The 24900-nt window shown below is 42.1% G+C and overlaps 12 protein-coding genes across 15 annotated transcripts; 4 read left to right on the plus strand and 8 right to left on the minus strand.

The window, feature by feature from the left end:
- Positions 1–392: 392 nt before the first annotated feature.
- On the plus strand, positions 393–2283 carry LOC124328532 (sphingosine-1-phosphate phosphatase 2-like). Its single transcript, XM_046787351.1, has 4 exons — positions 393–687; positions 754–979; positions 1049–1302; positions 1369–2283. Exons 1-4 carry the CDS (start codon positions 532–534, stop codon positions 1951–1953), a joined length of 1221 nt encoding a protein of 406 aa, XP_046643307.1. The 5' UTR covers positions 393–531; the 3' UTR covers positions 1954–2283.
- Positions 2284–2446: 163 nt separating this feature from the next.
- On the minus strand, positions 2447–4837 carry LOC124328506. Of its 2 annotated transcripts, none has more exons than XM_046787298.1 (3): positions 4685–4837; positions 3191–4552; positions 2447–3133 (listed from the first exon to the last, which is right to left on the minus strand). In XM_046787298.1, the coding sequence occupies exons 2-3, from the start codon at positions 4533–4535 to the stop codon at positions 2520–2522; spliced, it is 1959 nt and encodes a 652-aa protein (XP_046643254.1). In that variant the 5' UTR covers positions 4536–4552; positions 4685–4837; the 3' UTR covers positions 2447–2519. The 2 variants fall into 2 exon arrangements, with proteins under 2 accessions (XP_046643254.1, XP_046643255.1); XM_046787299.1 differs by having other exon boundaries at positions 3191–4582; positions 4685–4799.
- A 418-nt stretch (positions 4838–5255) lies between these two features.
- Positions 5256–6620, plus strand: LOC124328551 (delta(3,5)-Delta(2,4)-dienoyl-CoA isomerase, mitochondrial-like). The gene is made up of 5 exons (XM_046787389.1): positions 5256–5391; positions 5456–5630; positions 5697–5913; positions 5976–6102; positions 6166–6620. Exons 1-5 carry the CDS (start codon positions 5367–5369, stop codon positions 6546–6548), a joined length of 927 nt encoding a protein of 308 aa, XP_046643345.1. The 5' UTR covers positions 5256–5366; the 3' UTR covers positions 6549–6620.
- Positions 6621–6676: 56 nt separating this feature from the next.
- Positions 6677–9404, minus strand: LOC124328503 (angiotensin-converting enzyme-like). The gene is made up of 9 exons (XM_046787296.1): positions 9256–9404; positions 9053–9191; positions 8791–8985; positions 7986–8726; positions 7882–7910; positions 7601–7713; positions 7390–7534; positions 7105–7329; positions 6677–7045 (listed from the first exon to the last, which is right to left on the minus strand). The coding sequence occupies exons 1-9, from the start codon at positions 9330–9332 to the stop codon at positions 6733–6735; spliced, it is 1977 nt and encodes a 658-aa protein (XP_046643252.1). The 5' UTR covers positions 9333–9404; the 3' UTR covers positions 6677–6732.
- Positions 9405–9571: 167 nt separating this feature from the next.
- Positions 9572–13441, minus strand: LOC124328504 (angiotensin-converting enzyme-like). Its single transcript, XM_046787297.1, has 9 exons — positions 13296–13441; positions 13092–13230; positions 12824–13018; positions 12014–12754; positions 11909–11937; positions 10519–10631; positions 10306–10450; positions 10010–10234; positions 9572–9936 (listed from the first exon to the last, which is right to left on the minus strand). The coding sequence occupies exons 1-9, from the start codon at positions 13370–13372 to the stop codon at positions 9624–9626; spliced, it is 1977 nt and encodes a 658-aa protein (XP_046643253.1). The 5' UTR covers positions 13373–13441; the 3' UTR covers positions 9572–9623.
- A 236-nt stretch (positions 13442–13677) lies between these two features.
- LOC124328568 (transmembrane protein 192-like) lies at positions 13678–15435 on the plus strand. 2 transcript variants are annotated; one of them, XM_046787420.1, is made up of 8 exons: positions 13678–13780; positions 13877–14044; positions 14113–14229; positions 14289–14403; positions 14465–14632; positions 14698–14806; positions 14867–15067; positions 15160–15435. In XM_046787420.1, exons 2-7 carry the CDS (start codon positions 13937–13939, stop codon positions 15000–15002), a joined length of 753 nt encoding a protein of 250 aa, XP_046643376.1. In that variant the 5' UTR covers positions 13678–13780; positions 13877–13936; the 3' UTR covers positions 15003–15067; positions 15160–15435. The 2 variants fall into 2 exon arrangements, with proteins under 2 accessions (XP_046643376.1, XP_046643375.1); XM_046787419.1 differs by having other exon boundaries at positions 13709–14044.
- LOC124328515 (nucleolar and coiled-body phosphoprotein 1-like) lies at positions 14827–16971 on the minus strand. Of its 2 annotated transcripts, none has more exons than XM_046787318.1 (4): positions 16696–16971; positions 15442–16636; positions 15131–15382; positions 14827–15064 (listed from the first exon to the last, which is right to left on the minus strand). In XM_046787318.1, exons 1-4 carry the CDS (start codon positions 16789–16791, stop codon positions 15030–15032), a joined length of 1578 nt encoding a protein of 525 aa, XP_046643274.1. In that variant the 5' UTR covers positions 16792–16971; the 3' UTR covers positions 14827–15029. The 2 variants fall into 2 exon arrangements, with proteins under 2 accessions (XP_046643274.1, XP_046643275.1); XM_046787319.1 differs by having other exon boundaries at positions 14928–15067; positions 15160–15382; positions 16696–16970.
- A 287-nt stretch (positions 16972–17258) lies between these two features.
- Positions 17259–18638, minus strand: LOC124328591 (alpha-protein kinase 1-like). The gene is made up of 2 exons (XM_046787445.1): positions 18291–18638; positions 17259–18228 (listed from the first exon to the last, which is right to left on the minus strand). Exons 1-2 carry the CDS (start codon positions 18360–18362, stop codon positions 17863–17865), a joined length of 438 nt encoding a protein of 145 aa, XP_046643401.1. The 5' UTR covers positions 18363–18638; the 3' UTR covers positions 17259–17862.
- A 695-nt stretch (positions 18639–19333) lies between these two features.
- Positions 19334–20331, plus strand: LOC124329473 (leucine repeat adapter protein 25-like). The gene is made up of 3 exons (XM_046788532.1): positions 19334–19400; positions 19468–19625; positions 19691–20331. Exons 1-3 carry the CDS (start codon positions 19334–19336, stop codon positions 19943–19945), a joined length of 480 nt encoding a protein of 159 aa, XP_046644488.1. The 3' UTR covers positions 19946–20331.
- LOC124328592 (glia maturation factor beta-like) lies at positions 20237–21235 on the minus strand. The gene is made up of 5 exons (XM_046787446.1): positions 21047–21235; positions 20890–20986; positions 20770–20819; positions 20543–20675; positions 20237–20483 (listed from the first exon to the last, which is right to left on the minus strand). Exons 1-5 carry the CDS (start codon positions 21047–21049, stop codon positions 20344–20346), a joined length of 423 nt encoding a protein of 140 aa, XP_046643402.1. The 5' UTR covers positions 21050–21235; the 3' UTR covers positions 20237–20343.
- An 81-nt stretch (positions 21236–21316) lies between these two features.
- LOC124328588 (gastrula zinc finger protein XlCGF44.2-like) lies at positions 21317–22505 on the minus strand. The gene is made up of 3 exons (XM_046787440.1): positions 22381–22505; positions 21790–21916; positions 21317–21727 (listed from the first exon to the last, which is right to left on the minus strand). Exons 1-3 carry the CDS (start codon positions 22391–22393, stop codon positions 21409–21411), a joined length of 459 nt encoding a protein of 152 aa, XP_046643396.1. The 5' UTR covers positions 22394–22505; the 3' UTR covers positions 21317–21408.
- A 306-nt stretch (positions 22506–22811) lies between these two features.
- On the minus strand, positions 22812–24897 carry LOC124328511 (DDB1- and CUL4-associated factor 5-like). The gene is made up of 6 exons (XM_046787313.1): positions 24648–24897; positions 24403–24589; positions 24076–24342; positions 23623–24016; positions 23449–23556; positions 22812–23377 (listed from the first exon to the last, which is right to left on the minus strand). Exons 1-6 carry the CDS (start codon positions 24841–24843, stop codon positions 22838–22840), a joined length of 1692 nt encoding a protein of 563 aa, XP_046643269.1. The 5' UTR covers positions 24844–24897; the 3' UTR covers positions 22812–22837.
- Between the last annotated feature and the right edge of the window lie 3 nt (positions 24898–24900).

Raw genomic sequence — 24900 nt, forward strand, 5'->3', positions numbered from 1 at the left:
CGGAAATCCGGAACTCGGCGTTCTTAGAATTCTCTTTGAATCTTTGATTAATATATTATTAGTTAACATGCAATTCCTTAAATGTGCACAGCACGGCGTACTTTCTGATGCGTCGGTGATTGCTGACGTCAAGCTTTCAAGATAAAGAAAAAGTAAGCTGATGGGATTGAAGTTGTCAAGGAAATTAAGGTTTCGTCGCGGTGACTTTTGGCCGATGGACTATGACTAATAAACATCAATTTTGTTCATGCTTTTATCTCATGACTATCTCGCAACTCTCGTGTGTGTGAGTCATCGCTCATCGGCTCATTTTCTCTTTTTTGATAAAGGCCGTGGTGGCAGTTGCAGCTGGTTGTAGTAGGCGGTACCACTAGGCCAACTTCAACAAAATCGGCATTAGTGACTGGCGTGACAGCTCGGAGAAAACATCGACTCGGATCGGGATTGACCGCAATTGTGTCCTCACACATTCCCCTGCATATATTTATTCTAGTAGTCACGCCCGAAAAATACATTTGTACGGGATAAATCATGCTCAACTTTATTTGGCAATGGATCCTGTACCTGAACGAGCCCATACACGTCGCCAATATTCAACGCTATTTCGGGCTGGAGAGAAAAGATTCGCTCATTAAGGATTCAACTCAGCAACCTCCTTCCTCAAACGGTCATTCCACGCCCAATCCAGTAAGCCTTACATTCATTCAGCATCTATTCGAAAACCCATTAAAATGTTTTCTCTTCCAATCACAGGAAAAAGAACTTACCACATCCAGCAGCGATGGAGAGTCATCAGATTCAGAATTAACACCTCAAAATTATGTGATTCACAACTACTACTGGTACTGGCTCTTCAAATTCGGGACAACCCTGGGAGAAGAGATATTCTACGCTTCAGTGTTTCCCTTCTGGTTTTGGAATATTGACGGTGCTGTAGGTAGACGAATCATCAATGTCTGGTCGCTCTCCATGTTTATAGGTATTTGGTGAACATTTGTATCCCAAAGGAACTTGCTGTATACTAACCTGTTGGTTCTTTTTTATAAAGGACAATCGTTGAAGGACATCATCTGTTGGCCCAGACCTCAATGCCCTCCAGTCATCAGAATGGAGAATAAATGGGCCCTGGAATACGGCATGCCTTCAACTCACGCCATGGTCTCTGTGACGGTGCCTTTTTCTGTCATCCTCCTTACAGCCAATCGATACGAATATCCAGTGTATATTGGCGTTGCCATTGCGTTCACCTGGTGTATCCTGGTCTCAACCAGCCGACTGTACCTGGGAATGCATTCCGTTGCCGTAAGTTGCTATCCTTAATGAGCTTCTTTTTGTTGTACAATTTTAACTGGACTTCTTTATACACAGGACATTCTGGGTGGATTAGCTCTGGCCTCTTTACTTTTGCCCGTCCTGCTGCCTTTGGTCGACACTCTCGACGCCTTCCTGTTGACACATCCGGCTGCTCCTGGACTACTAGTCACGACGACCATAACCCTAATGTTGGTGTACCCCGGATCGAAATTCTCCTCTGCCAAAGAGGACACGGCCGTTATTTTAGGATCGTCGATGGGACTCCAGCTGGGCGGCTGGATCTCTTTCCAGATGGGCTGGATCCGTGGGCCGCCCATCAAACCGCCTTATTCCATCATCTGGCCGTCGTACGAGATGCTGGGCCTGTCTCTGCTGCGCACCATCATCGGACTGATTACTGTGGTTGCCACGCGGGCCATCGCCAAGTCCGTCTCCTACGCAGCCATGAAAGGAGTGGTCTCTACCCTGCGGAGTAAAGACAAGCTGGCCAAGGAAGACGCCCGCGATGTGGAGCTTTTCGTCAAACTGGGCGTCAAGTTGATGACTTACGCCGCCATCGGCATCGACGTCGTCTGTCTGGCCCCGGCCGCTTTCCGCTTTCTCAACATCGAACGGCCGACATTCCACACGGAAATCTAAAAATCCGTCTGACGTCAATCAGACATTAATCGTTCAGTATTTTGAAAAACCTTTGCCTTTGCAAGTAAAAACCCGATACCAAAAGTGCACACACGTTAACGAGTGCCTTCGTTCAAAAAATGTACATAATAATAGTCGTCGTCGTTAATTTTGTGTCTTTTGTAATTAGAAAATGTCCTACCCCCGTCTGTGCGTCCAATCTGTGGGAATTTAATTCGTTTCATTCCATTACGATTTCCTCGTTTTGTTTCTTGTTGAAACTCTGCACAAATGTTAACTCGTCTTATCTCGATTGAACTTAACAAAATATTACACATTCCCAATGTAGAACTGGGTTTCCCCCCTCTCGGCCCTATCTTCTATTTGAAAATGTGGTAACATCCTTGGACTAATCTTTTTCATAATCGCCAGATTGTGTGGAGGCCACGACGTGGGCGCGTGTCATGCGACGCCACTGGCAACGTGACGCCAATGCTGATAGGACAAAACAGGATTTCGTCATCAGAACTTTATTCAAAAGGTCAAAATTCATCCTGGACTGGAATTAATTTGGGGAAAATTGGTGATTACAAGGATCGGACGACTTCAATGTCCCATTGGTTCTTGAGTCCGACCCAGACTTCGTTCTCTGGACCGCGCCAGGTGAAGACGCGGTGGCGGGTTTCGTCCAGGGCCAACTGGTCGGGAGCCACGTAGAGGTACTCGCGTCGCTTGGGGCTGAAAAGGGCGTAGCGGTTGGGGAATTGCTCCGTGTTGACGCGGTAAGTGTCCAGGAGCCAATCGGCCGCTCCGTCGGCCCAGGTGTGGACGTCCTCGGGTTTGCTGTACTGGCGCCAGGTGAAGACGCGACGTCGATCCTTGTCGTAGGAGAACTCGTCAGTCGACGGGTACAGGTACTCGTGCGGGAACCGCAAACTGGTGAAACGAACCCGGAAGACGCCGGCCTTCCACAGTCCGGTCAGTCGCCATTCGGCCCACAATCCCAGCGGCTCGTCCTTGTTGCGCCACGTAAAGACTCGGCGTCGTTTGGCGTCCTGGGAGAACTCGTCCCGCCCAGGGTAAAGGTACTCGCCAGTGCGGGCGTTTTTGATCCGGACAATCAAAATCTGCCCGTCAATCAGCCGGGAGATGACGCTCTTCTTCTCCTCGCAATTATTCGGAATTTCCTCTTCCAGTTCCGCTGAAAAATGAATTAAGTTAATGACATAACAGTTAAATGGATTATCAGATGAAATACCTGACGCAGGTAAAACGAGCCCCAAGGAATAAGAAGTAGACGCGCTGTGGATGATGGGTCCAGTCATTTCCGCCCCCGCGTGATAATTCACTTCGAGCCGGCCGAGATCCTTCCAGACGCGACCCTCGCGGATGGCGTTCAACTTGATCCTGTACAGCTGGATCGGTTTGGGCACGAATTTCTCACCGTCAAAGCTGACGAATTCCTTGTGCTGGTCGTACAAGGCGTCGATGGCCTCCTTCGACCGGGTCTTCCAGTCACTGGACGACTGCTGCTGCTGTTCCTCCTGGACGTCAAAGTTATCGTCGTCGTGGTGGACCAGGTGGCGTTTGCGTTCATTGAGAGATCGGGCGATGGCGTCGGGACGGCTCAGTGGGTCCTCCCAGTAGACGGTGGGCCATTTGGCGTCGTCGGCCGTCGAGATGGTCAATTTGGCCGCCACGACAACTTTTTCCAGTTGGTCGTAGATTTTCTGGCGAGAGTCTCTGCGCACGATTGCTTCCGGTTGTTCCCCGAAACTTTCGCGGACAATGTCGGAAATGGCCCGCCATAAAAGACGCTGGGCATCGCCGACGGACAAGAGGATCTCGTTGGTCCGCGGGAATCGCTGGCTGATTTGACTAAACAGCTGATTAGTCTGCGTCAACATGCTCTGCGTTACCTGGACGATTTTGGTCTCCGTCTCCCTCCGGCTGTCCATGCTGTAGGCCACTTTGAATTTGTCGAATTGTTCCGGCTCCTTACTGAACTGCTCGGCCAGTTGTTGGCATTCAGCTTTGTCGTAACAGGCCAAACTGAAACCCACCGTTTGCGTGTACGGGATCATGGGCTGGGCCATATGATAACGTCCGTCCTCTTCTACGTCGCTGGATCTGGTCAGGATGACTCGGTCGAACGGGATCGACTCGACCTGGTAGGTCCGGACCTTTTTGCCCGTTACTCGCGTCAAATGGGTGGCGACAGCTTGCTGGATCGTCTCGTTCCACATTTGAACGCGGAAGCCGAAATAGAGCTGGCTGTTGACTCCGCTGTACCAGTGGGTGATGCTGGAGCTGTCCAGAATGGCCGCTGGACTGAACTGGTAAAGGGACTTGCTGTGATAGTTTTTCCGCCCCTGGACGCGGTAAATGTTGAGCCTAGTTGTGCCGGCAAACGACATGGTCGTCAAAGGTTTGCCCAGAAAATGTTCCAGGTCTTTGGCGATTTGATTTTCTCCAGCTTCAGCCGACTCGGCAGTCTGATATTCATTTGCAATGTTGGTTTGTTCGGGAGTCCCGGGGAGAATGAAGGCTCTACTAGACGATGCCAAAATGGCCATCGTTAGTAATAAAAAGGCTAGTTTCATCCTGGAATCCAAATGTACTGTGGCCAAGATAGTAGCAAACAATTAGTCTATATTTTGGGGTATTTTAAAAGGTTCAATCAAATTCGTCAGCAGTGCAAAATCATTTGAGATATACCATAGACAATAATAGTTGCAAAACGTTGGCTTACCCAATTGGAATAAAGTGTATAGCTGTATTAGAGAGATTTTCGAATGAAAAAGTGGATTGAAAGTGACGGCAAGTGGCGGTCGTTCGCCGACTGATCAGCTATCGCAGAAGGATGGCCACCTTTTGTATCGTACCAGATGCCCTTCGCCATCATCGATTTCACCATCAGTTGGTGACGAAGTGAGTTCATGGCGGACAGAATCAGCAGTTCATCAGAAAAATATTGATGTCAGCAGAAGAGATGAAATGTTACACCGACAGAAGGTTTTCTGGGTTTTATTTTACCAAACCAGATTTGGACGTGAGCTATCAAAAGTTCAAAACAAGTGAAGCATCAAGTTCGTCTGCATGTTGTTGTTGCAACAGCGACTGGCGACAAAAACATAAACAATGTTCCATGCGTGTCAGTTTATTAGACGTCAACGACTTCGACGAATGTAGAATAAATCAAATCCGGGGTGATAACAAAGTCGGAAGACAACTTGAATCCGTACATTTAGAACCCGAAATTTCTAACTAAACGGACCCAAATGACCCTTGATAGATGGCGCCATTAACAATCCATGTTTGATAGTCTCCATTTCAAGATGGCACTGTTTTCAATTTCGTTTCGTTTGTTTAGGTTTCCAAAGTCCATCTGTCAAAAGTTCTCAATCTAATCAGAATCAAAGTCTTTGATAATCATGCAAACTGCTTTTAAAGTATTGGGTAAATTGCACACCAATAATTTGTATCTTAGCAATCAAATTAATGTAACATTTTTTAAATTTAGGACAAAGCGCAGTAAGAACATTGTCTACCTACTCAGCAGCCATGGCGTCTTCTGCTGCCTTGTCCAGCAAGTACAAATTTGAAACCTTGTCAGTGTCCACTCCAAAGGACTATGTTTATCATGTTCAACTTAATAGACCCCAGCAATTTAATGCAATGAATAGTGCCTTCTGGAGGTTTGTTCTGATTCAAAATTTGCAATTTTTTATTATTTTATTTATTAATTATCTTTTTGTTTAAAGGGAAATGGTAGAGTGCTTTCAAGCAATTAGTGAAGACAGCGACTGCAGGGTTGTAGTCATCTCCGCAAATGGCAAGCATTTCACTTCAGGTCTTGATTTGACTGACATGGGTGTGTTAATGGAGACAGTTTTGGGAGATGACGACATTGCCAGGAAATTTCGCACACTCCAGCAGTTCATTAAACGCTATCAATTGTCATTCACCTCAATCGAGCAGGTTTGTTATTATTTTGCAGCCACAGAATAATTGATTACAATTTTTCTTTCTACTCCTTTTAGTGTCACAAACCTGTAATTGCTGCTATTCATGGAGGTTGCGTAGGGGGTGGTGTGGATCTGGTCACTGCTGCTGATATTCGTTTCTGTACTCAGGATACCTTCTTCCAAATCAAAGAAGTTGAAATCGGTATTTATAGTCACCAATATTACAAGGTTTTCATGTGATGTAACTCTTTCATTGTTTCCATAGGACTTGCTGCCGACGTGGGAACGTTGCAGCGCTTACCGAAAGTGATTGGATCAGATAGTTTGGTCCGCGAATTGGCCTACACGGCCCGAAAAATGTTTGCGGACGAAGCAGCTCAAGCAGGTCTGGTGAGTCGAGTCTTGCCCGATAAAGACTCGCTGCTCAAAGCAGCTCTGGAGACGGCCAGCGCCATCGCCGACAAATCACCGGTGGCCATTCAAGGTAGCAAACATAATCTCAATTACGCCCGAGATCACTCGATCGAAGAAGGACTGAGTTACATGGCCACATGGAACGCGGCGATGCTGCAATCAGAAGACTTGCGCATCGCCGCCATGGCCGCCATGGATCGTAAAGGTCCTCCACCAGTCTTTTCAAAGCTTTAAATTGTTAAAAAAACGAAATGTAATTTTTTTAGTTCATATTTTAAAATTATACAGATATTATGGGCCCGCAAATTTCCCTTACTCTTTAGTGGGTTAATGTTGATCGAATCAAAAACGAGAAAAAGTGATTTGATGCAATTAATTTTGTATTTAAAAATGTTCGGGTAAATGTGCCATTAATCTTTTAAAATCGAATGTTGCGCAACGAATGAAGCGTTTCTTCGAAAATGGGTGCCAGATATTTGGCCGCCTCTTTGCTGATTAATGGAGACGATCCTTCTTTCTTGGCTTCGACTATTTTTTCGATGGGTGATTCGACTTTAGATGCTGGAACGTCCCATCCAATGTATTCGCCATTCTTAGCATTCTCAGCTTCCAGCCACACCCTCAATGGCTCAAAGTAATTGAGCAGAGGAGTAGCAAGGACATCGCGCTGACCAGTCATGGCTTCCATGGCATCTTGCCAAGGTTTAGAGGCTCCTAATTGCAACATTGCCCTAAACAGAAAATATGTTATTTAGTCAGGAATCAACACACGAAGTTTAATGTAAAATACTTAAGAGCATCTCCAGCAGCGGTCGAGTTGTAGAAATCGCATTTGTAAAGTGGTCCAACATGGCCGGCCGCGGTGCAGAGCACTTCATTGAATTGATATTGGAAGAAAGTGCGCATGAAATAGCGGATCATGTCGTAATTGTTGCAGACGTGGAAAATGGCCGTAATGTCCAGATCCTGGGCGGGATCACGTCCCACAGGTGGCGCCACTCCTAGCACTCGAGCTCTACATTTTCGTTTTGATTATTAAATTATTTTAATTGCCAATTGCTCATTTTTTTTATACTTGTCGGCCCAGTATTGGGTGTTGAGTTCGGCTTCTGGGATGTCACCTCTGAACATGTTCCAGCGCCAAGTGTCTTGAGTCAAATGGAACGGCAATGTTGAAATGGTGTTTAACGCTTGGAAAAGCAAAAAGTTCATGTCCACATCTGGGAAAAGAATTATTTTGATGGGTTAATCGAAATTCATCATTTGCAGAGTTTTGATTAATCCACCTGGATCATCTGGAACGTTAAGTAGTCCAAGAGTGTTGAGATGTTTGGTGGTGGAGAAACTCATCGACATGAGCTCTCCGACAGCCTCGTGAAATCCGTCGTTGGCTCCATCCCTGTCAAATCATTGATAAGAAATTATTTTTATTTGACTTTAGTCTAGCCGTTTTTAAAAATTATATAAACTACAGGGATCAGTCAACATGTCAAACGACGCAGTTTGCTTTATCTTCGATCAAACAAAGTCAACAAGGACAAAAGGATATCTGATAAAAATGGTTTACCTGTAGTTGAGTGGCTGAAATGCATATTGCTGAAAAGGGAAAATGGAAATTAGAAAATATTCAATTACGTCGTATTCGGTAATTAAAAATTATATGTTTAATACCATAAAGTATTGAATGTGACCCAGTTCGTGGTGGACAGTCTGGAAATCTTCAAAAACAACTCGAGCGCACATTCGAATCCTGAAATCCTTGGCGTCGTAGAAATCCCATGCCGTTGCGTGACAAGCGACTTCACGCCCGTCTGTTGGCTTCTCCAACATGGACAAGTTCCAGAAAGTCTCGGGCACCGGCAGCAAACCCATGGAAGTGTAGAAGTCGTTTCCGGTGCGGAACATGCGTTCAACTGTGTAATTTTGACGGATCATTTCCGGTGAAGGATCAGTCGACGGTTTGTCGGGATAAGGAATGGCGATGGGGTTCAAATTGACCCAGAAACGGCCCCACATGTCGCCCAAAAGATGGGCAGGCAGAGGTCCACGCAAGTCAATGTTATTGGCTCCGTAAGTGTTGTAGAGCTTTCGACGGATGTAGGCGTGCAGCTGCTTGTACAGAGGCTCGACTTGGCTGTAAAGATCCTGGACGATCGTCTCCATTTCGGTGGTCTCGTACTTTTGACGCCATTGGTCTCCGTAATCGGCGTAGCCGTTGAGCTGGGCCTGTTTGTTCGACAGTTCCACATAGCGCAAATAGAGCGGACGCAATTGGCGACCCACTCCGTCGTGCCATGCTTGCCACGCCCACAAATGGTCGTCGTCATTGCCAATCTCGGCCATCAGCTCGGTCAATTCCGGTTCCAGATACATGCACTCGTTGAGTCCAGTCGACGGATTAGTTCTACAAGCCTATTTCAAATGCAATTTGATTAGTTAAATGGGGACTTACAATCAAGCAGAATGGATCCTGTACCTGGTAACTGCCGTAGATGCGGCCCATTTCACTGAGGATGTTGTACAATTCCTCCGACTCGGCATCATCTAAACTGACGGATTGCAGGTAAGAAAATTGACGTTTAGTATCTTCGCTAAAGTTGGTCGTGTCAAATGTCGAAGCATTGGCACTGGCTTGCGCGTAATAGGCTCCAGCCACTCCGCCAGCTTCAGCCTTTGATTATGCAAATTAATAGGTTAATAAAATGAATTCTCATTAAAGAAATATAGGAAATGCTTACAACGGCCATTGCGTTTTCATCGGTCAAATTGGTTTCGTAATTCCATGATGCGAGAACGTATTGATTGAGAATTGGGCCGTACTCGGCGTCGTAGTGCTCCAGGAAAGCGATAGCTTCATCTTCATTTGTATTCAATCGCCTGTGAACGTGAAATGAATTTAATTTAAAAGGGAAATTTGTGTAAAATCAAATGAACGACTTACCCCTTATGTTTGATGTTCAGAGCAAAGGCCGAAGAACAAAGAAAGGCAAGACAAAGGAAAAATTTAACGGATTCCATTTTGCGCCTCGATGAGCTCGCACCGACAACTGCAATGTCCAACCCAATTTGTTTGGCATTTTTGTTCCGTTTCAATTGACGACACGAGTCAACATTCGTAATCTCCACACAGAGATAATATCGCCCTGATATTGATAGAGGGGCAATGGACAATCCACAAATATCCCAAGGTCTTTCAGTTAAATGTTTCATGTTCTTATGAAAAACGAATCAAAAACGAAATAAGCAATTTGAGTGAAATGCAATTAATTTTGTATTTAAAAATGTTCGGGTAAATGTGCCATTATTCTTTTAAAATCGAATGTTGCGCAACGAATGAAGCGTCTCTTCGAAAATGGGGGCCAGATATTTGGCCGCCTCTTTGCTGATTAATGGAGACGATCCTTCTTTCTTGGCTTTGACAATTTTTTCGATGGGCGATTCGACTTTAGTTGCTGGAATGTCCCATCCAATGTATTCGCCATTCTTTTCATTCTCAGCTTCCAGCCACACCCTCAATGGCTCAAAGTAATTGAGCAGAGGAGTAGCAAGGACATCGCGCTGACCAGTCATGGCTTCCATGGCATCTTGCCAAGGCTTGGAGGCTCCTAATTGCAACATTGCCCTATTTCCCACCACCAAAGAGAAAATTTTTTTATTTAGTCAGAAATTAACACACGAAATTTTAATTTAAATACTTAAGAGCATCTCCAGCGGCGGTCGAGTTGTAGAAATCGCATTTGTAAAGTGGTCCAACATGGCCGGCCGCGGTGCAAAGCACTTCATTAAATTGATATTGGAAAAAAGTGCGCATAAAATAGCGGATCATGTCGGCATTCTGGATGACGTGGTAAATGGCCGTAATGTCCAGATCCTGGGCGGGATCACGTCCCACAGGTGGCGCCACTCCAACCACTCGAGCTCTACATTTTCGTTCAAAGATTTTATTATTATTATTTTAATTGCCAATTGCAATTGTTCATTTTTTAACTACTTGTCGGCCCAGTATTGGGTGTTGAGTTCGGCTTCAGGGATGTCACCTCTAAACATGTTCCAGCGCCAAGTGTCTTGAGTCAAATGGAACGGCAAGGTCGAAATGGTGTTTAACGCTTGGAAAAGTAAAAAGTTCATGTCCACATCTAGTGACATGGAAAAGAATTATTTGGTTAATCGAAATTCATTACTTGCCGAGTTTTGTATTTCCCACCTGGATCATCTGGAGCGTTAAGAAGTCCAATAGTGTTGAGATGTTTGGTGGTGGAGAAACTCATCGACATGAGCTCTCCGACAGCCTCGTGAAAACCATCGTTGGCTCCAGCCCTGTCAAGTAATTGACACGAAAAGATTTTCCCTGAGAGATTTCCTTTGGAAAGCTAGAAGGCCTTTTTTGGCTTATTGGAATATGTCTGTGCGGTTTGGGTGATTTCTATTTTCTAAACTCGGGGACCCACCTGCGTCAGAACTATAGAATACTGGTAGCACCACTACCATGTTAACTCCTCCTCTTGGAAATTTTCTCTGTATTAGCTGAAGCCCAGTTGACGAATCGATAGTGAAAATCGGAGCTAAGATATCGATCTCGCTCCTTGCCATTCCCCCACTTCCCAACACACCCGCCGTGGCGCTTAAATCGGCTTAAATGGACAGGGCAGAGAAAAGAAAACAAAAGAAGGGCTCGCCATATGGGTTATAGCTCTAGCTGCGTTAAGAATAATCGTTTTTTTTCGGTGATGTTTATAATTCAGTCGATTCAGCGTTTCAAACTGCATTCTAAAAGGCTAACTTCCATCATTGTTGATTTCGTTGAAAATAAGTTATGAGCATTTTAACAGAGCCATAGATGATGGTAGAACCACTTATATGGAAAGGCCTTCCATTGCCTTTTCCCCCTGGAAGTGTTCTGGGCCATACCTTAGTTGCAGAGCCACAGCGGGTGTGTTGGGAAACACAATTTTTTTTTCCAGTACCAAAATCAATAAAGTTTCAGTAGATGGCCGCTGTTGGCGCTGACAATTAGGTATAAATCGATACTTAAGCACATTTTCTCACTTTCGATTCGCGATATTGGCTGCAACTTTAGGAAAAATTTCCGAGAGGAAAATTTAACAGGCAGTGGTTCTACCATACATCTATAGCTCTGATTTTAAGAAACACCTATGGCAAGTCGTTCAACAGTGAAAGCTACCCCAGTACAATCATCAGTCCTTCGCGTAACGACACCTAGTAGCACAGAGCTATGGCAGTGGCACTATAACTATTTTACTTTCTTTAAGCCATCACGAGCTTTTTTTTTTATTCTTATTTTATTATTAAAATGTTGATTAGGCCTACCCTACCCGGTAGTTGGTTACTGGTTACAAATTTTGCTATCCAATTGCTGTTTATTGAATATTGCGCGGGGGCTAAAAACGCCGCAGCTAAAACTATTATTTAAATATTGTCTACAGCCGTTTGCTGTTAAATTATATAAGCTACACGGATCATGTCAAAAGTTAAACATGTCAACTGACGCAGTTTGCTTTATCTTTGTCCGTGATTAAAGAAAGTCAATAAAAAGGACATGAGGCGGATATCTGATAAAAATGGTTTAGGCCTACCTGTAGTTGATTGGCTGAAATGCATATTGCTGTAAATGGAAAGAAAAGATTCACCAACAAGAAAAGATGACGTCACATTCAAATGAAATTAAATAAATACCTTACCATACAGTATTGGATATGACCCAGTTCATGATGGACAGTCTGGAAGTCTTCAAAGACGACTCGAGTGCACATGCGAATCCTGAAATCTTTGGCGTCGAAGAAATCCCACGCCGTTGCGTGACAAACGACTTCACGCCCGTCTGTTGGCTTCTCCAACATGGACAAGTTCCAGAAAGTCTCGGGCACCGGCAGCAAACCCATGGAAGTGTAGAAATCGTTTCCGGTGCGGAACATGCGCTCCGCCGTGTAATTTTGACGGATCATTTCCGGTGAAGGATCAGTGGATGGTTTGTCGGGATAAGGAATGGCGATGGGGTTCAAATTGACCCAGAAACGGCCCCACATGTCGCCCAAAAGGTGGGCAGGCAGAGGTCCACGCAAGTCAATGTTATTGGCTCCGTAAGTGTTGTAGAGCTTTCGGCGGATGTAGGCGTGCAGTTGCTTGTAAAGAGGCTCGACTTGGATGTAAAGATCCTGGACGATCGTCTCCATTTCGGTGGTTTCGTACTTTTGACGCCATTGGTCTCCGTAGTCGTCGTAGCCGTTAAGCTTCGCCTGTTTGTTCGACAGTTCCACGTAGCGCAAATAGAGCGGACGCAATTGGCGGCCCACTCCTTCGTGCCATGCTTGCCAAGCCCACAAATGGTCGTCGTAATTGCCATTCTCGGCCATCAGCTCAGTCAATTCCGGTTCCAGATACATGCACTCGTTGAGTCCAGTCGACGGATTAGATCTACAAGCCTATTTTAAATAAGTAATTTAATTTTAAAAGGGGAATAAAACAAAGCAGAATGGATCCTGTAGGCCTACCTGGTAACTTCCGTAGATGCGGCCCATCTCACTGAGGATGTTGTACAATTCCTCCGACTCGGCATCATCTAAACTGACAGATTGAAGGTAAGAAAATTGGCGTTTAGTGTCTTCGCTAAAGTTGGTCGTGTCGAATGTCGAAGCATTGGCACTGGCTTCCGCGTAATAGGCTCCAGCCACTCCGCCAGCTTCAGCCTTTAATTATATCCAAATTCAAAAATATAAAAAAAAAAAACGAATTCTCATTGAAGGGAAATCAAATGCTTACAACGGCCATTGCGTTTTCATCGGTCAAATTGGTTTCGTAATTCCAGTTCGCGAGTTCGTGTTGATTCTTAACTTGACAATACTCGGTGTTGTAGTTGTCCAGGAAAGCGATAGCTTCATCTTCATTTGTATTCAATCGCCTGTGAATGTTGAATGAGACGTGATGAATAAAATTTCAATAGAACATTGTTGGATAATAACTTGCCCCTTATATTTTATGTTCAGGGCAAAGGCCGAAGAACAAAGAAAGGCAAGACAAAGGAAAAATTTTACGAATGCCATTTTGCGCCTCGATGAGCTCGCACCGACAACTGCAGTGTCTGACCCAATCTGTTTGGCATTTTTGTTCCGTTTCGATTGTCGACATTCGTATTTTCCACACAAAGATATCGTCCCGATAGCGATAGAGGGGCAAAGGACAATCCAGAATAAACTCAAAGGCTTTCAGTCACGAAAACACACGAGAATTAATTATTAACCAACAATTGAATTTTACCCGCCAAACAAATGAAATTCATACAGCAATGCCAGCAACCCTTTTATTAAAACGGCGTATAATTACTAAAATGGCCGCTAGAGGAATTTGGCCGGAGGGTATCCGATGACGCATTTTTGTTTATTGGGGCCTTTCACCATCACCTGTGCGTAGCAGTTGAATGAAAGTGGAGCCCCCAGCAGTGTGGCTGTCAGGTAACAATTGTGACGCAGGCAGTTCGCCGAAATCTCTGCAATAGTCACACGGTCTAGATCAGTTTTGATTTCGGACCCGTGTTCTTGTTTCGACAGAATTTGATGAGTTTTCCAGCCTAGAGGAATCAATAAAGTCCTAATCGGGGAAAATACAAAATGGTTCTGGAAGATATGCGTGATCTGCTACTCGCTAGTGATTCGCCCGACCAACTCTTTAAACCCATTCGAACATTACCGATCGTCATCTTTTTGCTCGCCTCTGATGTAAGTTCCCTAGGTACACTTCCTGTAAACAAGTACACAAACAGTTATTCTGACTATTGTTATTGCAGGTTACTGTTCTTATCACGTCCTTCATCCTGCCCCAGTATTACATAGATTACCAAAGGCATCCCAGCCTCTATGCTACTCTACTCTACTTGCAAATTACTCTTTGGGTCTTGACAGTTGTAGGTCATAAATCATTCATGAGCTCGGGAAAATGTGTCAAGTTCATTGTTTTATTTAGATTGCTGATCAGCTGATAACAAGGCAACACCAGAAATCTCAACTCAGCGGCTTTCTGGAATTCAATCGCAAGATTATGCCCTGCATGAGAGCTTTTCTCATCACAGTCACCAGCTGTAATTTCAGTTTCTCTTTTTTTAAAAACCAATGCATAACCAATTTTTTTCTTATTTCTAGGCAGCATTTTACTACTCATCACAGCTGCTGTTGCGTGGGATTACTGTCCAAGAGATAAAGAAACGGAAAATTGTTCCCAATTTGTTCCCCTCACCCCAGCTCACTATGTTCAGATCATATTGAGCCTGCAAACATGCATACTTTTACCAGTGTGTCTGGCTTATTCTGGTATACCATTCAGTAGAAATGACTCATGATTCTTTTGTATTAACCAATTGTTTTTTAATATTTAGTGAGGATACATCAGTTCAATGCCAGCCATCCTCTACCTGACATACTGGAAGGTCAAATGGTGTACTCCCTATCGAGGAGTCTTCCGGCTTTCGAAGACGTCGGCGTCAGGTATAGTTTCCACAGTCATGAAGACTTAAAATCATGTATTCAAATTCTTGAAACTCTTAGAGAAACGACGGACGACACTTTACTGGAAAAACAAGCTGAAGCAATTCACTTTTTAAAGGAGCATAACGCTAGATTGAGTCGAAAAATTTTGTCGCTAACGGATCAGCTAGGCAGATACTCTGACGCAAACGTCTAAAAATTGTTGTTCGTTTTCTTCTCCCGTTTAGTTTTTCATGTTACGATGTTGCATTTGCAATTCTAGGTAAAAAATCATTTGATTAATTAAAGTTGATTTTTTGAGCTGTTTTTTCAAATCCTTCTTACCGAAACGTCTGTTTATCCTGACACCTTTTAGGATCTGCTTACCAGCCATGGACAGCGTGGACGTGTTTACATCTCTCGACGCGTTCAGCATAGAAGCTTTTCTCTTGCCGCCTATAGAAGCTGCTGTCTTTGTCATCACTGCTGGAATTTGGGATGCGTTATTATTTTGGAGGTTTTCTTTAACCGTGGCCATCACTCGTTGTTTTCCGTTGACCACTTGACCCTTTGCCGTAAAAACGGGCTTTTGTAAACCTGTAAACGATGACGTGTAAATGAAATACATTATTGCGATTTTTCGACTATTATTATACCTGATACAAAGTTGAATTTCATGTCTGGTTTGGCCGTCGGTGTTGCAATCGATTCGGTTGTTATTGGAGCGTCGGTTTTCACCTGCGGGGTCGACGGTTTAGTTTGAGCGTTGTTCAAAACCGACTTGGTGCGAACGGCTTTAGCGCTGGCGTTCATCGTGTCGGTCCTGGCGCGTTTCTTGTCCACATACTCGTCAACCGACTGCATTTTCAAGAAATGTTTCTGATGAATTTCGGCAAAATTGGGTGCAGCTTTGCGTTTGGCCATTTTCGGGATGTTGGAGGAGTTGTCGGTACTGGCTGCTGTAAATTGAACTCCCTTCTTGGCGCTGGCCGCTGGCGTCACTGCCATTTTTGCAGGAGTGTTCAAATTTGCAGATGGCTTACGGCTCCTCACCGGGTGGCTTGATGTCCTCAGCAGTAAAGTCTTTTTTGCTACTAAGACGACTGGTGGGCTTGCAGGCTCTGGTAGAGAAGGAACGGCTACAGTTGGTGTGCTTTTGGGTGTGATCACAGCTTTCACTGATTGATCAGGTTCTACAACTTTGTCAGAACTTCTGGTTCTCCTAGCAGGTATCTTTTCAGCCACATTTGCAGTGACATGCTGTTCACCAGCGCTTGCGGACTTTTTCAGCTTTCTCTTGGGAACTTTTGCAGCCACTGATTGATTCTCTGGTGACTTTTCGATAGCATTATCCAATATTTGAACCTTACCCTCCACTGCTTCATTTTCAGGTTCTGATTCCTGGGTAACAGATTGCTCTTTTGCTTCAACACTTTTAATTTTCTTCACTTGTTTGGCTGGAACTTTCTCATTTTCAGACTCATTTGTTGATGATTCTTCCGTCAAATAAACCTTTTTTCTTCCCCTCAAGTTTTTGGGGATAGCCTTCTTAGGTTTTTCAATTGAAGGCAAATCTTTCTTTTTAGCATCATCAGAATCCTCGTCGACTGAAAATGTTGAGTTTAAAGTGTGTTCAACACACTCCTTCTTTGCTTTCTTGCTAACTGGCAATGCCTTTTGCTGTTCATTTGACTTTTGGTTTCCACGTTTCCTGCCACGTCTTGGGATAGTTGGTTCTTGTACAACTTCTGATTCCATTGTTGAATCATCTGTGGTCTCGTCAGTTGATATGAAATGACTGTCTGCAAGGAGGTTTTGGTGGTGTTGTAGTAGTTGCTCAATAAGAATTTCCTAGAAAAAAAAACTCTCAATTTTACAGAGCTTGTAAATAAAGAAATATCGATGCTAACCTTGGACACACGGCCACGACGAGTGATGTTGAGCTTCTCTTTCGCCAGCTTTTCGATCTCCCTATAACTCATCGAATTCAACTCCTCAATCTTCATTTTTAAAGCAATATTTTTGTTTACTTCACGACCTAAGTAGAAGAAGAATTACCGAAACCAACAGCAGTTTCCAACGTGTTTTGGCGTTTGAAAACTGAATAACAGAAACAGACGCTCCTAAGGAACTCGTATCTCTGGAGATTTGAAAACCCAACGCTGCCAGATAGTCTGAAATGGGAATTCAGCTTCAAAATTTCAATTTCAAATTTACAAAAATAATCTTTTATCATATCGGAGATATCCAATCCATACCCCTGATTTTATTAAGCGACAAAGGACAAACGTCCATCAAATCTCAAATATTTAGTAACTGCACTAATAGCACAAATTTTTTACTTTTTATTTGCGGGTAAAATTTAATTTTCTGATCGCACACAAAGACCAGAACCTGCAAGAACTATACCTAGAATAAGGATGGTTTCCGAATTTACATAGAATAAATTCAATAACGACGGCCAAAACGCATATTGGGACAAAAACAGATTCGAAATTTCTTTGTTCAATTTGGTACACGTAAGATACAAATCACAGACAGGCTTTTTCTAGGTTATTCCTTATCAACTTCCGGCAATTTGCCTGACGAAGTTCTTCCATTGAGTGACTCGAGGTAAATGGCACGTGAAAACATATTAACAGAAAGTGGTTGGGTAAGGATTTTTGAACGGGCATAGGCCATTGATAAATGAAGACATTAGCAATTTAAGAAAATTATTTCCCACTTGACAAAGAGAACAGCGAGACTTTTTTTAGGTTATCCCATTTCAACTTCCAAAAAAATACTTTGCCTGGAGGAGAAGATGATATTGTTGAACGGGGATTTGAACTATTTTTTTTCAGTAGACACATTTAAGCATTACGCCCAAATTTTTCCAATTTGTGACATTTTTTATATTTCATTTTTCTCAATGCAATTGAAAGCTGCAGTTGTTGGCGTAGCTGCTTCAGCTGCTGTCGTTCTTCCTGCAGTTGTTGTTGCAGCTCCTCCATTCTCTGTTGGATTTGCTGCTTCTCCTGCTGCAGTTGTTGCACCCCCTCTCTCAATTGTTTTAGCTGCAGTAGTATCTCCTGCTTTCACAATTGTATCTGAAGCTGTTGTTGCTCCTGCAGTTGTTGTTGTTGCTGCTGCTCCTGCAGTTGTTGTTGCTGCTGTTGTTGTTTCTCTAGCAGTTGATTCTGCTGCTGCTGGAACATTTGCTCGTCAATTGAAAATGTTGAGTTTGAAGCGTGGTCAACAGACTCCTTTGTTTTCTTGCTAACAGGCAATGCCTTTTGCTCTTCTTTTGAATTTTGGTTTCCATGTTTCCTGCCACATTTTGAGACAGTTGGTTCTTGTACAACTTCTGATTCCATAGTAGAATCATCTGTTGTCTCATCAGTTGATATAAAATGACTGTCTGAATGGAGATTCTGGGAGTGTTGAACCTCAATAAGAATTTCCTACAAAAAAATAATTCGCTCAATTTTACAGAGTTTGAAAATAAAGAAATAGCGATGCTAACCTCGGACACACGGTCACGACGAGTGATGTTGGGCTTTTCCTTCGCCAGCTTTTCGATCTGTCTATAACTCATCGAATTCGACTCCTCAATCTTTATTCTTAAAGTGATGTGTCTGTTTATACTTCGTGACCTGAAATAAAAACTGTAGCCAACAGTTCCAACGTGTGTTTGTGTTTGAAAACGAATAACAGATGCTCCTAGGAACTACTAGTACCTCTGGAGATTAGAAAATCCGATGCTGCCATATAGTCTAAGATAGGAATTTCAGCTTAAAAATTTCAATTTCAAATTTAAAAAAAAAATACTATTTTCTATCATTTTATTAAGCGACAAACGTCCATCTAAAAATCTTAAATATTTTTTTGAAAATAATATGAATTTTTTACTTTTTTATTTGCGGGTAAAATTTTCTGATCGCACACAAAGACTTGACCAGTGACGTCATTACGCAGTAGTTAACAGACGACATTCAGAATTCTTTAAACAGCTTTGTTCAACGATTTTTTTGCTCAAAATTTTCTCTCTTGTTGAAATCAAATTTTTTCACCTTTTACGAAGTATCAATTTAGAATGAAGAATGAAAGTTAAAATTAAGCGTAAGGTCTTTTGTTTTCTAGATGACTTAAAGTTCTGTTTTCTCTGTTACATTTTTGTCTTGTACCATTCAGCAATTAACCTCTCCCAAAAAAATGTTTTAAATAAAGTTGTTTGATTCAATCTCTCTAGGTTGGGGTGGTGTGGCAATCTGGAAGTGGAACGGAGTAGCAGTTGATGATCAATGTAGCATTTGCAGACAGCCTTTTGATGGTTGTTGTACAGAGTGCAAGTTTCCTGGAGAGGACTGTCCCCTTGGTTGGTTTGAAATCCAATATTCTAAATAAATTGTTGTAACATTTTTTCATGTAATATTACAGTTTGGGGCCAATGTTCTCACTGCTTTCACATGCATTGCATTATGAAGTGGCTCAATTCCCAGCAAGTTCATCAACTGTGCCCCATGTGCCGCCAGGAGTGGAAATTTAAAGAGTGAAGTTTTTTAGAAAATGTCTCTTCCAGGACTTCCTCCAGTGCCGAAAAATCTAACCCCCTATCTAGCCAGTCCACCAAAGCGTAAAATAAACAATAAACCATTTGCTAGAAGTAAATCTTTCTAATCTCTTTTTTTCTGATTGAATAGAAACCTCTAAGACTCCCACAGTCAACTCTGGTAAACCGGTTCGACCTCTTCCCCGAACACCTCCTCGTGAACCTCCACCTCCGCCACCCACTACTACTTCTCTCGGAAGAAAGCCTTCGACTCTTGACACGAAATTATCAATTCTTAAAAAGGAGATGGTAACCGCAGACTAAAATTGATTTAAATTAAGCGGAAAATACTTAAAAATTGTTTGTCACAATAGGCTGGACTGAGGCAAGTAGATATGCAGTTGATGAATCAACTCTGGTCCCTTCAGCAGTCAATTCAGGATTTGAAATGTATGATGAGCGCGTCGGATTTATCACCCCAGTCGGCCGTCGATCCTTGGGAACTTAATCATCCACAGAACAACGAAGAATTTTACCGCAGTCCATATCGTTTGGGTGCGGTTAATGAAAACGACCACATTTCATCATCAACTTCCTCCATTTCGTCTGGTAGTGGCGAAAAACCGTGATTTTTACCCTAAACGTATAAGTGTAGTGAAACAATGGAACGTCATTTGCCAGAATGGATGACCAAAACTAAAGTGAAAGAAACTAGTGATCGCAAGTCGCCGAGTGCTACTTCTTCGATTGCGATGGTGTCGGGGAAAGTGTGTGACCGAAGAATGGCATATTTGATGAGTCCGTTGGAACTGCAAATGATCGCCAAGAATATCCTTGGCTTCAAGTGAAAATGTTTTATGCTAGTATGTTAAATTCCATTGATATTAATTCCAATCGGCCAATTTCTTTCTTTCTAGTGTTGTAATTCGTTTATTTCATTCCCATTGGGTTTCGGTGTATAGTATGGTCCCGTGTAACAGGTATGAATTGAAACAAAATAAAAAAATCTCTCAAGTGTCTTCAGTTGTTATTTGAGCAACTTTGAGTGAAGCCATTCTTCAGTTAGTTCTTCCAGTTCGCGTATTTCAAAGACTTTTGTTAATTCAGCCACTTTGACTAGTTCAAGTTTACTCCCAGCATACATCATTTGAAGCTCTGTTTTTGAATCTAACCAACACAAATAATCAAAACAAATGACATGGCACAGTGCTGGGTCTAATCTATACCTTGTGGACTGCTGAAGATGAAGCACATAGGGTAAGATATTCTACCATCACCATGATCAAGCTTGAAACTGTAAACCAGAAAACGTGGCTGGTGTTCAGGTAGAGCCTCTCTCAGCTCATCCACATCAATATCCTAGAGATAAAATCAATATATTAGATAAAATAAGATAAGAAATTAAATTTTTTAAATGGTCTAAAAAATTTTTTAAATTTAGACAAGCTATTACCTCCAGTTCTTCTTCTTTGAAAATCAACTGTTTTTCTCTGTCAACCTTCACTGTAAAATAAAGACACCAACAGATATGATAAGTCTCCATAAAGTCTAAAAATACAAGTTCCTTTCTTACTTATAATGGCAGCATTGTTAGTCGCTTTCCTGAAGCGAAACTTTCTAAGATCATCTTTCAGGGTAGGGTCAATATCACAGACACTGACATTTTGAGACTGTTTAGAAGACAAGTGTCAAGAAATAAACAATGATGCAATTTTAAACCAACATATTACCATTTCAATAGACGGCTTTCGAACCCGATCCGCGATCAACGATTGACAAACTGTCCGAGTGGGGTGGTGTCTCCTAATAAGCTAGTTAGAGAATGCTGCGTGCATGTTTAACGCCCAGTAAACGCACACGAGGGGCAAGCAAAATAAAGACTGCTAAAGCCCAACTCATACCAAGAAAAAGAATACGATTTCACAAGCGTGTTACCTCACCAACATGTCACTACAAATGTTAAAGCCATCTGGCGTTCGATTCCATCAACTATTCAAATGCAAGTTTAGATATTTGTATTTTATACATCATTTTATAGTTTTAATTTGGATAATTTGGATGAAGGACACACATGTTTACAAATAAATAAAATTCACTCGTCCGGTATACCTTTTTCTTCCATCACCTTTTTCAATATCTGCTCCGTTTGCCAGTCCGTCCATGATTTGCTTTGTTTTTTACGATGCTTCTGCTGGTGTCTCTTTATTTTGTAATCGCTCTTGGTTTGGTAGGGGCAATGACCGCATTTGTGAATTTTGGGATGCTTACTTTTTTTGTGACGTTTAAGTTTAATTTTATTCTGGGTCGAAAACCCACACTGTTCACACTGATACTTTCTTTCGTGGATTTGTTTATGTCGTAAAAAACCAAGGCGGAATTCAAAATTTTTGTTACAAGTAGGACAAATAAATCTGAATAAAAAGTATTAATATTTAAAAATAGAAAAAAAATTTAAATCGAGTTGAATATTTACCCTTCACGATGATGCTCCTCTTTGTGAGCTTTTAATTCAATCCTAGAGAACAGTTGGTTACAGCACACATGCTGGTAGCCAGGATTCAACCTCCTATACCCATACCTCCTTGATGTTGGGCCTGCCCCTAATCATGAATTTTAATGTTAATGTAATCTATATTATTGTGTTTATTTAACTGAGAATCAATTTCTAAAAAGGCATTTTTCGGAAGAGAGGCTCTCTTCCGTTCTTCCCTGGAGGAAATGACAATATTTCTTTAAATAAACACGAATACAAAAAAATTATAAAAAATAAAGTACGATGAATTCCAAGTTGAAATAAAAATAATAAAATCCGCTGATAACTTAAGTGATCTACTTTTATAAAGAATGTATAGAAAAATCAGAGAAATACTAGTAAAATAATTATTTTACAAATGAGACTCGTGATCTCCATTAAGCCGTCATATACAAGTTGCTACTTGCTAGTGTTCAACGAGATTTCTTTATTTTCTTAAAACAGACAACGCCGGAGCTCACATGCTCTATCGATTTTCCAGAAGAAACAATAATAGGTATACTTGATAAATGTAGCTAAGAAAATTCCTACCTTTGCCCACCATGCTGCTGAAACAATAACGATACTTCCATACACTCAAGAATCAAAGCCAACTCGGTTTGAATTTGTTTGTTTATTGTTGATTGAATCACTCACAGTTTCACTTTCACTTGAATAGAATATTGAAGCACCATGGTTGTTGAATCTTGAATAATGTGTTGTTGGGTTTCTGAATTGTAGTCTGCAATCTACAATCACGCACATTGCCAGATTGCAACAAATGAGTAAAATTGGTTACTTACAAAACAAAATGGAATAAAATTAATAAAAATGTTACAATTGATGGCCCATCGGTATCAATCAAAATACATTTAGCATGTTAGATTTTTAACAATCGTACTTTATTTAACGTCGCCATTATGAAGAATTAAGAATTGCATAGCAAACAATTATGAAAGACACGGAGAATACCGAATCGGGAATAAGATTTTTCGAATTACAAAAATTGTTAAGACGAAGAACTCGAGCTGTTGGTTCTCCTGCGGAACTGTCTCTTTCTGTTCTCCGTTAACGATCGAAACACTATTGGATCTTGATCCCTTTCTTGCGTTGGTCTTTCGACATCATCATCTTCTGACGACGATGTCTTTAAGGTGAGTTTTACTGGAAAACAACGAGTGTAGAACTGAGACGGCAGTTCTAATTTTGAGGACTCGTCCAAGTTGTTGAATTGAATTCCACTAGGCCCAGCAACTGGTTCCTCTGCTTCGGACGAGGAAGAAGACGGTGTGGAGACTGAGTCGATTTCAAACGATTCTTCATTTTCAGAACTCGCTGGAGAACTCGATTGCGAGGTACTGTATTCGTGATCATCACCACCATCATCAGAATCGTCTTCGTCATCCTCATCATCTTCGTCCTCTGAATCAGTCGTTTCTTCTTCTCCTGAACTGATCCAGGAGGAACGCTCCACTAAGAGATCGAAAAAGGCCAACATCTTTTTGTCTTCATCCGTCGTCCGGAAATTAGGGCTAGGAGCAAGAATCATCTAGGAAAAAAATTGTAAAAGAAATAATTCCACCAGTCGAAAGAAAATGACCAAATAAAAAGTTAACTAACGTTGCAATCTCTTGTTAATCGGCTCAACCGCTTCCGAGGTTTCGGGTCTTCCGCCGATGATCGGTCAAGGCCTCCTGACGATCCAGGAAAAGCAAACGGAGTCCAGATCTGTTAGAAATTTAGAAAAATATATTTTAAACCAAATGTTTATCGTAATCTAGGAGCTTAGATTACCTTAATCATTTTTTCTACTCCACAAGAAGCCAAGGAACAGGTGAGGGAATTGTATCGGACATGATTGACTACGGAACGATGTCCTTTCAATACCATGTGTGCATTTTGAACAATGTGACCGTCATCATCTTCGCTTGTTGTAGGGATTCTCCAGATGTAAATATTGTGGTCATCCGAGCCTGAAATGGCGTACTCGTCCCTGTCACCAGCAAAGCAACAGCTTTTCATAGTACAGGCGTTGTTGTAGTCTTCGGCACGTAGTTGAATTTCTCCTTCTCGGTAGAGATAATAGATTTTAGGCGGTTCCCTTCTTCGTAGACAAAGGAGTCGGTCACCCAACGAGTTAAATCGGACACTCATTGCTCCTTTCTCATTGGGATAGTGGTGAAGGCACCTTGTTAATTAGAAAGTTAATACATCTCGCAAATAAATATAAAATGTTTCATGCAATACGTTAATGGATTACGTAGATCCCACAATTCTGGGCCGTCTTTGGCACTGGCGGAGGCCACAAGTCTGCCTTCAATTGGGTGAAACATGATTGAATGAAAAGGAGATCGCTTGGAAGCGAGGATTGTCTCTGCTGACACGCTGCATCGCATGTCAAAGACTCTTAATTTCCCATCGTCGCACGCTGTAGCAAAGATATTTTGACTGCCAGGTTGCAAGGATATGCTGTACACAGGCTTTTCATGAAGGAAATAGTCAACAGGTTTGGCTCTAGAAAACAAACAGATTAATTATAGTATTCTTCAGTGTTTTGTTGAATTAAAAACTTGCAATTTGGTGTCATGGATTATGGTCTGCAAGTCATTTCCACCCGAAAATATCCTTTGATTGTCCTGACTAATGGCTAAACAAAATACATTTGAACCATGTTCAGCTTCCATGGTAATGGGTTTGCTCTTCTGGTGATTATTAAAGGCTTCTGAAATGGACCATAGCAATACTCTCCTATCATCACTCCCTGAATGAAAACAAACGTTAAAAAGAATTCTATGAGGCGAAATTTTTTATTAAAAAACCAGAAACAAAGATGGTCCCGTCGTCTGAAAACTCTACGGCATTCACACAACCATAATGAGCAAGCAAATCCTTTTTGAACAAGGAACAAGACTTTTCACACCAGTCTGAAAATATACCATCACTAATTTCACTTCCTATCAAATTTCGAGTTACAAACCGATCAACAAGACCGTATTTTCTTTTAGACCGCAACATTTTCACACGTGTCTTTTAATTCAATTTTAGACACAAAATACGAATAAGAAATAAGAT

Source organism: Daphnia pulicaria, chromosome 3 (assembly GCF_021234035.1).
Source record: "Daphnia pulicaria isolate SC F1-1A chromosome 3, SC_F0-13Bv2, whole genome shotgun sequence".
Classification (NCBI taxonomy): Eukaryota; Metazoa; Arthropoda; class Branchiopoda; order Diplostraca; family Daphniidae; genus Daphnia; species Daphnia pulicaria.